At 30.0% G+C, this 13341-nt stretch overlaps 1 protein-coding gene across 1 annotated transcript; it reads right to left on the bottom strand.

The window, feature by feature from the left end:
- Positions 1-2582: 2582 nt before the first annotated feature.
- On the bottom strand, positions 2583-5505 carry LOC129888731 (homeobox-leucine zipper protein HAT4-like). Its single transcript, XM_055963719.1, has 4 exons — positions 5213-5505; positions 4237-4553; positions 3788-3867; positions 2583-3614 (listed from the first exon to the last, which is right to left on the bottom strand). Exons 1-4 carry the CDS (start codon positions 5319-5321, stop codon positions 3281-3283), a joined length of 840 nt encoding a protein of 279 aa, XP_055819694.1. The 5' UTR covers positions 5322-5505; the 3' UTR covers positions 2583-3280.
- Positions 5506-13341: the final 7836 nt, after the last annotated feature.

Below are 13341 nucleotides of genomic sequence, written 5' to 3'. Positions count from 1 at the left end.
GAGACGATATCTCATCCAAAGAAATTGGTCCAAGAAGATTGAATGGCCTCGGATTTGTCATTTCACTATCCAACATATTTAACATTTCAATCCTAGACAATTTGAGGAAGAATCCTTTGCTGATGTTCTTCAAATCAGCAACAGGCAGATTTAATAGCCTCAGATTTGTCAACTTATCCATTCCTTGCGGCAGACAACCTAACCTTGTATTATCTCAATCGAGCAACTGCAAATTGCAAAGATTACCCATTGGTGGTAACTTGATCAACGAACAACAATTTTGTAATATTAGAGCACGTAGTTGACATAAACTATTGATGGAATAAGGCAGTGCTATAATACCAGTATGACTCAGATTCAGAACTCTTAGGGATGGAAATGCCAAAAAGAATTCATGGGGAATTTTAACAAGGGGTTCATTGTCTTGCAAAAGGGAAGAAGTTGTCACTGGGCATTTCGTGAAGCAATCAGGTAGACATTCAATTTCGTTACTTACGAAAGATATTCTCTTGACAGAAGATGAGACTTTAATATGAGATATCTCAGCCAACCCAATTCCAGCTTGAATAATAGAAATGTGGTCATCCCCAAAGTATAAAGAGACATTTAATTCGTCAACTTAACTCATTCACTCTCCCCAAATTCATTTATATACTTTTGTCGTCTAACAAATGGCGTATATTTGCCATTTTCGTTCATTGAATTAAGAAAATTCTAAAACTGATTTTTTTAATTCCAAAAATTTTACATGACTTTAAAAGATTACATCAGCCATATTTTTTACCCCTCCAACCAAATCCAAATTAATTCAGTAAATAAAAATCAGTTAACAAAAATTTGTTACACGACGAGGATTTATTTTTTTTCTCAAAAATTTGTTTTAATAATATTAATACTGTGAAAAAAGATAAAGTTAATTTTTTGAAATAGATTTTCTAGAATGTCCTAGTGTAGAAACATAGATAATTATCTTGAAGATGTCTAAATGTCCTAGTATAGAAACATAGATAATTATTTTGAAGAAATATCTAGATATTCTAGAGAATTGCTAGAAGATAAGTAAAGATGTATCTAGAAGAATTTTTAGAATCATCCATTGACAAATATAAATAGAGAATGGTCTTACACATTTGTACTCAAAAAAAAATAATCAAAACAATTCAAAAAGTCTTTTTTCCTATCCAAGTTCTCCTTTCAAAATCTTCCTTCTTCCTTATAGCTTTCTCTTTTTTAGTTGAATCTTCCGATTTTAGTTAATGATCTTGGGCTAGCAGAAAGTCTCTCCAATTATATCTTTCTTCTGTTATTTCTCTACAAATGCTCCCTCTGTCACAATTTATATGACCCTCTTTATTTTTTAGTGAAACCCAAAAAGATTATCTTTCCATATTGTTTTCCTCTTCGTACGAGCTCCACCTATAGGCTCTTTTGGTGATTCGAACACACAACCTTAAAGTTGAAAGCGGAGAATGCTTACCATTTGAGCAACAAACATTTTTTTTATATTTAGTAACGATTTAACTTCATACTTCTCATATTACCCTTAATGAAATAATTTATAGCCACAAAATTTTGCGACTTATTTTAAACCATAAATTTCAAAAATTACCATTTGTCTTCTAAACTTTGTGCCAATTGAACACCTTAATATAAATGGGGATGGAAGGAGTATTATTTAACCAAATCGTAACTCGGCATACAAGTGCAACATGTGGAGAAACTAGAGTATTTTACATACATGTGAGGTATGTGATATTAAAGTACATGTTAGAACAATCAAGTTGGGTCATTTTGTTAAGTTAAGACACCGGGTGCCAGACACGTCTTGACTAGAAAACGGATCGTGACATTAACCCACACTTAACCTCCTTATGAAAAGGAGTAGTAGCACCCATTTATAAAAGAAAAAAGATCTACTTTTGAGTAAAGAACATTTTGACTACAAAAAAAAACCACATTTTGAATACAAAATCTAATTAGAAAGGAAGTAATGAAATTAGCAACTATCAAATCATAATTTAGAATTAATTCCAACATAACCTTATCATCTTGTAATAGTCCTAGTATTTCGTTGAGATTCCTTCTTGTTGTTGACTGGTTATTTTGTCAACATGAACATAATTGTCTTTATTCTTTTGTTCTGTTACAGACGAATAAGTTAAAGATTTCAACTAAACCCTCTTCATCAGAAAGTTACGCCGTTCAAATAAGTCAATGACTAATAATGATCATATGGTCATTTTCTGCAATGTATATGTGGCATGTCAAGAACATGAGCTTTTTGATAATAGTCACCAACAGCAACTATTAATTAGCTCTCGACTTGTTGGTAAGGTAAGAACTTCAAGCCTGAGTTTTGAGTGGCACCTATTTCCACAAAGCCTAAAGCTTCTCCTTAGAGGATCAAGCCCCATTCCGGGTGGCACACCCTTTGACTCACTATTCTCAACGGACTTGAAACTTTTGCTTTTTCTTGTTCTAGTTACAGAACAGCAAAAGAAAAAGGGGAGGAAAAAGATGTTGTAGTCTTATAAGAGAGCTCAAGAATCAAGCATATAATATGGGTATTTATAACTTTATATAAATTTTCTTTTAAGTTTATAGCGATTCTAAATAAATGACATTAATTCAATTTTGAACCATATGCTATTGGCTCTCGTGGATAATTGTTACAAGGAAAGAAAAAAAATGCTAAAATCAAATTGGATATCACTTGCTTAAACTTTACATCTAAAGTCCTCTTCTCTAGTCCCTAGTTCCCACCATTTGCAACTTATTCTACTAAAAAGAGAAAAAATTGACCACCAAATCCCCTAATATTCAACCACCATATCTAGAAAAAATTGACCACCAAATCCCCTAATATTCAACCACCATATCTTAGACTTATTTTTTCACACATACACATCATCAGGGAGGTATGCACATGGAGGGGAGTGGTTTCACATGCACCCATCTTCTCCTCCTTAACCCATGTATAACACTACTATTTTTTTAATTGAGTTCTTAAATTTGTATAGGTGAATTCATGAACAAGTGAGCACTTTAGTATATTGGTAAGTATGTATAAATAACGGGGTGCACGACCTATAATTTGGGGGTTGAATCCCTTTGTCTACATTAATATTTTTAATTAATATAACTAACAAGTGCTACTTTTAATAATGGTGCCTCCATGTTGCGAAAATCCTGAATACGGCTCCGCAAATCATGTTGTTGGATTTTCCAAAATTAATGTAATGAGACCATTTAACCGAATCGCCCTTCCGCCGTTGCGAAATCACGACCTAGGTTGTAGTACATTGATTGGCCTATGTGGGACGGGAGAGGTGGTCCAGAGATTAAACGGCACGGGCTGTTGTCGGGCCAGGACTATTTGATTGGCCCGAATGTCGAAGCTCCCGAGCCCTGAGGCAGATGGGCCCGGGATGCGCTCGCAGGACGGGCACATGGTGAGGGTGGTTGGAGGGGTCATTTGCATGTAGCATTGAGGTGATAGCTTTAGTGCCCTTAGCTCTTGAACTTCCTTTTGTAATCTCCTGTTTTCTTCAGTTAGATTCTCACAACATCTCTTCAACAACTCGCAATCTACTTCAGTTTGCTTCAACTTTGTCCTGTTCACAAAAAAAAAATTTGCTTTGATTCATTAATTAAAAATCCTAAGGCAAGTAAAGACAAATATATTTACGTTGCTTGATTCAAATTATTATTTTATTTTTAAAAAATTGTGTGTCAATCAAGTCAAAATTAGACAATCAAATTGAGTCGGAGGGAGTATTATTCTCACCTTGCCCTCCTATTTTGAAACCAAACCTCCACTTGCCTAGGCCTCAATCCTAGTCTCTTAGCCAAAGCCTGTTTTTGCTTCTGTGAAAAGAAAAAAAAGAACACAAAATAATATTAAGTTATTAACCAATATGTTTAGAGCAAAAAATTCTCATAATAGACCAAAACACAGAATAATACCCCATGTGAAAATAATTTAAAATGCATAAATATAATAAGACCTATTTGTATCAGATGGCAAACAAGCACTTCAATAGTATATTTAGACACCTTAATTTATTCTCAAATAACAATAAAACACCAACTCGTTTTCACTGTGTCTAGTGGATACTGAACATGCACACACATAAATTTTGAAGGTATCTAGATAATCATTTTATAAATTAAAGCATTCAATTAATACACTATAGACGAGTTAAAATGTCTATTCGTGTACTAAAAAAAACTTACGGGATTGAGTGTGTTGTGTTCTTTGAAACTCTCTTCAAGAATAGCAGACTGATCTTTCGTAAGTCTTAATTTCTTTCTAGAAGTTTCTCCATCTTCCTCATCACTAATACTTCTAGAACATTGTCTTTCAATTTCCAATTCCAATTCCTCACAACAATTAATTATTTCCCTTTCATTTCTTTTAGTTCCACTTAAACTTGAAATACTACTATTTGGTGAAGAAACTCCAACTTCTTCTTCTTCTTCTTTTGTGATTGTTGGTACTATGTTCACATCTATTCCTTTCAAAAATGTTCTGCATTTCTCCAAATTCTTATCTGAAAAAAAATAGGATTATTAGAAAGTTTTTAGAGAAAAAAATTACTCCGTATATTTTAATTTTTGTTGTCTTATTTTAACTTGCCATTGAGTTATAATTTTGTGATATTAAATAAAAATTGAAATTAAAAAAATATTTTTTAAAAAAGACATTTTTTTTAATAAAAGAAAAATAACACAAATAAATTGAAATGGAGAGAGTATAAAATTTTCCATCTAAACCCCTTTTTCATTTTGCACACCTTGGACTCTTTAACACGTCTGTGAAGAAAATTTGCACATATGTTATCATAAATTTCTTACTCCGCCGCTAATTAATCCAATATTTATGGATAGAATAATTACTTCTGATAGACTTTACTAGAAACTTTGTCATATTTAACAATAATAATAATATCATGCCTAATATACTCTCACAATGAATTCTAAGTAGATGAATTGTCCTTCGTGGGATAGAGAAATTGTTTCTCATAAATCCTAGTATAATTTTTTCTATATTCAAAACTTAAATATTCAAGATTTGAATTGAAACCTCTAATTAAGAATATATAAAAATACTAATTAAGAATATATAAAAATATTCATCCCATCGCAATTCTTCTGACTAATAATAGATTTTAATAGGGCATTTATAGATTAAATAAGAAAAAGAACAAACCTGAAGAAGGAAATGAACCAATCCAAGAATTTAGCTGCAATGAATTTGTTGTTTTGTTCTCTGGAAAACTAAGACTCAAACTCAATCGCAAATCTTGATTTTCCAACATCTTTTTTTTCCCTCAAATATTATCTCTTGTATCTTCTATAGGATTCTTGAAAATAAATTGAAAAAGAAAACTTTTTTCAAGTAGAGTATGAAGAATTTTAGGGGAATTAATTTATAAAATGAAAAAGAACACTTTTTTCAAGTAGAATATGAAGAATTTTAGGGGAACTAATTTCTTCTCAAAGAGAATAGAAAAAAGAAAGGATTTTATTTAGTTTAAAGACTGATGAGTGGAGGTGCAAATGCAAGGGGGTTATATAGAAAGAAAAAATATAAGTTTATTTTCCCTTTGAAAATAGAAAATTAAAAAAAAAAAAAAAGTTGGTCAATCATGACATGAAGTGTAAGGTGTACTAATTATTGTATCATAAATTATGTATCGATTTTGCCTCCCCAAAAATATTATCACCATTTTCAATGGTCCTTTTCTGTTTTGGTCCCCATTTCCTTTCTCAAACACTACAACTATTTCATCTGGTTCATTTTAATTATTACAATAATAATAAATTCAGTATAATCCCATGTAGTTTGAGGAGGGTAGAGTGTATATAATTATAACCCCCATCTTGAAAGGTAGAGCGGCTGTTTCCGAAAGACCCTCGACTTCAAGAGAGGAAAACAAGATATTGTGCTTATTAAAAATAATTAATTAGTTGTGAATTTTGAAAATTAAGATATACTTTTTTATTTTATTTTACTTGATTTCTTTTTTAGAAATAAATACTTTATTTTAATTATTTATTTAACAAATTAAAAGAGTTTATAACTTTTTTCATACTATTTTTAATATTAAATAATTATATAAAGTAATGATAATCAAGAAAACATTAATTAACTGAGTATTAGGCAGCCATCAAATCATAGCATAGATGATTGCAACAGACACTTGAATATTTTTCCTACATATTTGCCCACTTGAATAATATTGCCCCTTCTTATCTTTCTGTAAAATTAAATGAGGAATTAATGGAATAGACATGAAGTCGTATTCATGGCCTTTATTGTTTGTGCATTACAATCACATTTTAAAAGTTATGTTTTAATTTGGTTTTTATTATTAGTAGTAGTATATGTGTGTTATCTTATTCTTTACTTTTATTAATATTTGTTTTTTATTATTGTACTATTTGTTGTTGTTATTTATTTTTATTTTTTTATTTTATTTTTTTCACGAACGGGAGCCTTGGAGTAACTGGTAAAGTTGCTGTCATGTGACCAGGAGGTCACGGGTTCAAGCCTTGGAAACAGCCTCTGGCAGAAATGCAAGGTAAGGCTGCGTACAATAGACCCTTGTGGTCAGGCCCTTCCCCGGACCCTGCGCATAGCGGGAGCCTTATGTACTCGGTACTTACCACTTTCTCCAAACATCATTTATAAAATTACATTAAATATATTATTGTTATATCATCGTTTAGTTTTTCTAGATTATAAGAGATAGAAAATGTTTCGAGGAAAAAAAAATTAGTGGGAAAAAATGTATTTGGATTAGTTTGTTGTTGTACTTTACTTTCTTAAAGACACCACCTTATAATAATTTTATCAAATGACATGGTCAACATCATATAAAAGTATTCCATTTCTCTTGTGAAAATTAACGGATTTTTTTCTATAAAGTATAAACTAATAATATAGTTAAACGTTTTAATTATTAAGTCTCATATTATTTTAGTTACTCCTTCAATTTTATATTATATGACATTATTTATATTTATGAAGTCAAACAACTTTATCTTTCACAATTATAGTATTTTATTCGTAATTTTTTATATTTACTTTAGTATTTAAAGAATTTATACTTACATTTACACCAAATTGTGGATATTTTAATGCTCGTACCTCGAAGATTTTCACATAAAATGAAATAAAGGAATAAATAAGAATTATATAAGCCATTGAAATTTTTGAATTAATTTTTCTTATTTTTACTTTGTTACAATTTTGATCAAAAGTATGTCATCGAAATCATTATTCTTTTCCCATCATTATTCTTTTGGAAAGAAAATCATTATTCAAAGAAATTGATGAGTGAATAAGGAAAGTTAAATAATGGAGACAAGCTAGCTAGTGCGATAGAGTCACCAATTATTGTGTGCCTATACTTAAATAAAGAGCTGATGTCTCTTTTTGGAAGGAAATAAAATTACATAGCGGAATAATATATACGTAAATAAAAGATCCAATAAAGATTCTATAGAAGAAATTTATTAAACTAAATAGGATAGATAGAAAATCTTAGCTAATAACTCAAAAGTCTTATATCTCACTATATTGAAAATATGTAATAAGGCATCCCTATTTATAATATTAACAAACCAAATTAAACTAGGACTAGAAAATTTATTCCTATATGAACTAGAACAAATAAATTCTAACTAGAAATAAATTAAATAAACATCAAATAACTAATCCTAAACAACTTAGGATTCCTACTCTTGGTTTATTTTCAACATAGCTCCCTTAAACCAAGATCTTCAAATGAGACCATGCCTAGCATCTTCTTCAACTTTATGAACAACTCCAATTTTTAATGGCTTTGTGAAAATATCAGCAACTTGTTCTTCAGTCTTGCAATATTCAACCACTATCTCTTTATCTTGAACCAAATCACAAATGAAGTGTCATTTGATGTTAATGTGTTTGCTACGGCCATGAAAACTGGATTCTTTGTTTACTCAATTGCAGACTTAGCTTGCTATCACAAAATATTTTTGTAGGACTATCTTGCTTGTGTTGAAGAAATCAAAGCATCCTTATTAACCATAATGCTTGTAGCATTATTCATTGCAGATATGTATTCTGCTTCAGCAGTTGACAAAGAAACAACTTGTTGCTTCTTTGAAGACTAAGAAAATATGTCAGATCCTAAATAAAATGTATAGCCAGAAGTACTTTTTCGTTCCATCATATCACCAGTCCAATCACTATCAGTGAATCCAACAATACTATTATTATTAGTCCTTGAATAAAATATGTCATCATAGTGTGTACCTTGAATATATTTCAAAATTCTCTTGGCTGCTTGCAAGTGAGATTGACGCGAAAATTTCATAAATCTGCTAATTAATCCAACTCCATAAGTATTATCAGGCCTTGTAGAAGTCAAGTACCTTAGGCTCCCAACCAATTTCCTAAAATATGTAGCATCAACAAAATCACCAGTTCCATCTTTAGTCAACTTCAATTTCTCTTCAATAGGGGTCAAGATTGATTTGGCTTTATCCATATTAATTTTTTTCAAAATATCATTCGCATATTTTTTCTGAGAGATAAAAATTCCATCTTTCAATTAAGGGACTTGAATAGAAAGAAAAAAAGACATTAATCCTAAATCAGTCGTTTCAAATTGGCTAATCATAGCCTCCCTAAACTCAGAAATAATTTGGGATTATTGCCAGTAAATATCAGACCATCCACTTATAAGCACACAATGAGAATGTCTCCATTGGAATTGAATATTATGTATAATGTATGCTCATAAGGACATCTATGAAAATCATTTCCAACAAAATAAGAATCAATGCGAGAATACCAAGGTCTAAAGGCTTGTTTCAACCCATATAACGCCTTCTTCAACTTATAAACTTTGTTTTCTTGACTTCTTTTTATATATCCTATAGGCTGCTCAACATATACTTCTTCCTCAAAAACACCATTCAAGAAAGCTGATTTAACGTCCATTTGAAAATTTTTCAATAGTTATTTGCAGCAAAAGAAATAATCATTCTAATAGTATCAAGTCTTGCAACTGGTGCAAAGACCTCAAAATAATCAATATTTGTCTTTTGCTTGTATTCTTTAACAATTAATCTTGCCTTGAACCGATCTACTTCTTCGATTGATTTGTATTTGGTCTAGTATACCCGTTTGACTCTAATTGGTTGTACTGAAGGTGAAAAATTTGTCAACTCCCAAGTGTTATTTTTCTCGATAGCATTAATTTCTTCATTCATTACATCCACCTAACGATCATCTTTAGCAGCTTCCTCAAAAGTAATTAGATCACAATCTGCAAATAATGCAAAATTCACAATATCTTCATTGGATAAATTATTATCACTACCAACAACATAATCTTGCAAATGAGATGGTAAATGGCGATGTCTTTGTGGGCGATTGGATGTTTCTGTTTGAACACGATGAGTTACTTGTTCCTCCTGATGTCTGCTGGAAATTATTAGTTGAGACCCAGATGATTCAAGATTTTTCTTTAACCATTTTCAAGTACTTTGCTCATCAAAAGTTACATCTCTACTAACAATTACCTTTTCTGTATCTGGATTAAATAACTTGTAACCTTTTGGAAGAAACTTCAACCGAACATAAATCTGAGTGGATTAGCTCCAATGGTGCATTAGCCCTCCAAGCTTTGCCCTTTTGAAAAGATTCTCTGTATTTCTTTCCCAAAATATAAGACTCATACTTTACATCAGGAAAATCAACGGAAGGTAAACCATCACCAATTTACTTCTTGCAAGATGTTTCAAACTCCCAAAATTTAGATGTCCAAAGCGTAGATGCCACAACCAAGTTTCATCAAAATTAACAAAACTAAAGTAAGGTAAGTCTCCACGATTGAGATATAGAGGCCACAATGACTTTGATTCATTTTTACCGTTATAATTAGTCCTATTTTATCATCACTAATAGTGCCAATTTCATACTTAAACTGCAAGTCATATCCTTTTTCTATCAGTTGCCCTAAACTCAATAAATTATGGTGAAGACTTGAAACATAATATACATCAGATATAAAGTGAGAAGATTCATTTTTTGAAGTAATTGAAATTTTTTCTCTTCCAACAGCAAGCACCTTAGAATTATTACCAAATCTTACGGTGGCTCTAAATAATTCATCTACATCAATAAATAATTTCTTTTTTTCAAACATGTGATTGCTATAACCAGAATCGATGAATCATTCATTCCTTTATTTTCTTCAATTCTTGAGTTATAAAATGATAAATTCTCTTGTTTATCTTCATAATTTTCTGTCAATTTTGCATGTGCTTCTCTATTTCCAGATTTATTAAATCAACAATCTCTCTGATAATGTCCAATTTTTTTGCAATTATGACACTGAACGGTTGATTTATCACGTCTCTAAAATTTTTGTTTACTTTGTTGTTCCTTTCTAAAATTATTATTATTTCTTTGTTGATAAGAGAAATTACCTCTACCACGGCCTCGAAAGTTACCTTTATTCCCTTGTCCTCTACCTCTAAATTTTGACCACTTTGATTTGTCTCAGCTAAGTTTGATATCTCTTCTTTTCGGTTAGGTTGAGTCACCTTTGCTTGCAACACTTCATTAATTTTTTCTATCTTTTGTTGATTAAGGGACATCTCGTATGTCACCAATTCACCTACTAAATCATCAAGTGTCAAAGTGCTAAGATCTTTGGTGACCTCTAGGATCGTCTTGTTGGTGTGAAATTTTGTACTCAAGGATCGCAATACTTTTTCAACAACTTTAACTTGGTCTAATACTTCTCCATTAGTTCTCATATCGTTAACAAGTAACTCTTGTCAAAAATTCTTTGATGGACTTTGTTAATTTTATTTGGGCTAACTCGTATTGTCTTCTAAGCTCTTGCAATTTGACTTTTCTTACGTTTGTGGAATCTCGATGTGAATTCACCAAAATTATCCAAGCCTCCTTTGTTGTCTTAACATGTAAACATTTATTATATATATGCAATTCGACTTTGCTATCAAGGTAAAAACGTGCCCTATAATTCAATTGTCTATTTTTCTTCAATTGTTTAGCTGTTTCACCAATTAATGTTGTGCCTTCTCGAGCTTCCACGAATTCATTATCAATAATGGACCAAAGTCCAATCGCACTGGAAAAATTCTTCTCTTATATATAAAAATAAATCGAAATTTTTGATTAAGAATAAATAGATCACAAAGTAACAATAACAAATAAAGGTCAACATCAAATATTATGGAACCACATACCTCTATGTTCCCAAAGTCTATTTCAATAATTACATTCTTGATCAGTTGAGTTTAATGTAGGACCAATGTGACAATAGGACCATTATATTAAAGATGTACACTTACTTTTGGCTCAATGAATGCATCAATTTGTTGGCCAAATTAAATTAGTGGATACTTTGGTGATAGTCAAATATATAAAGGTGGTGATTGTTTCAAGAAAGTGTGAAACAATTTGTGTTTTAACTTCTTAATGTATCATTGAATATTTAGAGTGAATATACAACTTTTATTATGATTTCAGTGTATTTATATATTACGTAATAAATATGAATAATAGATTTTTGAACATAAGAAGTCCAATGAGTTGTGAGAAAATTTCAGTTTCTATCTACCTCAATTTTACGATTTAAAGCATATATACATACCTCGTTAAAAAAGTAATATATATATATATATATATTATTTTTTAACAATAGATATACATACTCTAAAACGTAGAGTTGATAAGTATATATATACCCTTTTGTGCCATCAAACAGACAATGGCCACTTGTGTTGTTCGTGCATAAGAGCACGTGCGTGTTGTGTCCTGTTGTCGCTTCTTACCCCTACATGACATCTTTATATAATCATTTGAACTCTTCTCTACCTCACCCCACCCCCACAACTAATCATAATTTTTTTGAATTATCGATTTATGAGTTATTAATTACAAATAATTTAATAATTGATTTAGATTAATAGGAGTGAGATATTAAATGATGCAAAGTTTGAATATATTTTTATTCTTTTGTTTATTTTTAATTGTTTAATTTGAGCTTTGAATGTCCTTTCAGAAGTAAATATTTATTATAATATTAGTATTAATTAATGTTTAATTTTAAATTTGAAAGACTATTTTTGATAGATTTTGAATTCAAGTAAAATATATTAAAATTAATAAGAAAAAGAAAAAAATATAATAATAAAGAAATTTTATATAAAATAATAGAGAAAATAAAATAGTAATAGTACCATAAATAGTATGATAATCAAGACAAATTATAAAGTCAAATTAACAGATCTTTTTCACAATGGTTTCTTCTTCTTTTTAGACTTTTTTTTTTTGCAATGTTTTCTTTTTAAAATTGAGACTTGATATTTTTTTTTTAAGAAAGGCCTATGATGTTTCCCTCTTCTTCTTTTTTTTCCTTAAAAAAATTATGTTGTCTGAGGACTGTCCACAAGAAGTTAAACAAGTAGCCGATAAACATGAATTAAGCCTATTTTTTTAAAGTTCCACATAACTAATTATTTAATGATGATTATGATTTCTATGATTATAAATAAACGCAAACTATAGAATATAAATGTCTTCTTTATTTCAAACTTAATTTAACCATTCGTGGACACCCAACAATTAGTAGAATTGTTGTCTGGCAGCAAGATTTTAAAAATAATAATAATTTTACTTATGATTATTCAATTTTGTACAGGTAATCACATATGTTTTAAAAATTACATAGGGCAGATAATTTGGTGCATAAAGTATTTTGTGTGAGTAGGATTAAAAAAAAAAAGTGATATTTCTAAAAGTGTAATATAGATAATCATTTGTGAGATCATATATACTAAATGTTGTTGAGAGTTTTTTTTTTATGATGATTTAATTTTATGTGATTTGAATTTAAACGAATCAAAATAGTAAATCTTAAATATGGAATGATCATAAAATAACTACTTATCTTTGAGTAATAAAACACACCTAACAAAAGAGAACTAGCTAGTAGATCCTAATTACTCCATTAAGGATTTTGCTTTGTTAATTATTCAACAAATCTTTAATTGTGTCTCATCATTGTGTTTAGTTTGTCTTACAACTCCATCATTAATTCCTCAACTTGGCTAACCTTTTTCAAGCAATTATATAATTTTATAAGGGACCATCTAATTAAGCTTCGAAAAGTAAAAGCATCATGATTTAAAATTTTGCTTTGAGCTAGGAGGGTTCTAGAGTAGTAGCAAAGGTTTACTTTAATTTTGAATTACCTTTTAATTTTTGTAATAATATTCAAAATCTCTGCACTATCAAATAAAAAC

The sequence above is a fragment of the Solanum dulcamara genome, chromosome 5 (assembly GCF_947179165.1).
Source record: "Solanum dulcamara chromosome 5, daSolDulc1.2, whole genome shotgun sequence".
In the NCBI taxonomy this organism is placed as follows: domain Eukaryota; kingdom Viridiplantae; phylum Streptophyta; class Magnoliopsida; order Solanales; family Solanaceae; genus Solanum; species Solanum dulcamara.
This window is presented reverse-complemented; position numbering and strand designations above follow the sequence as displayed.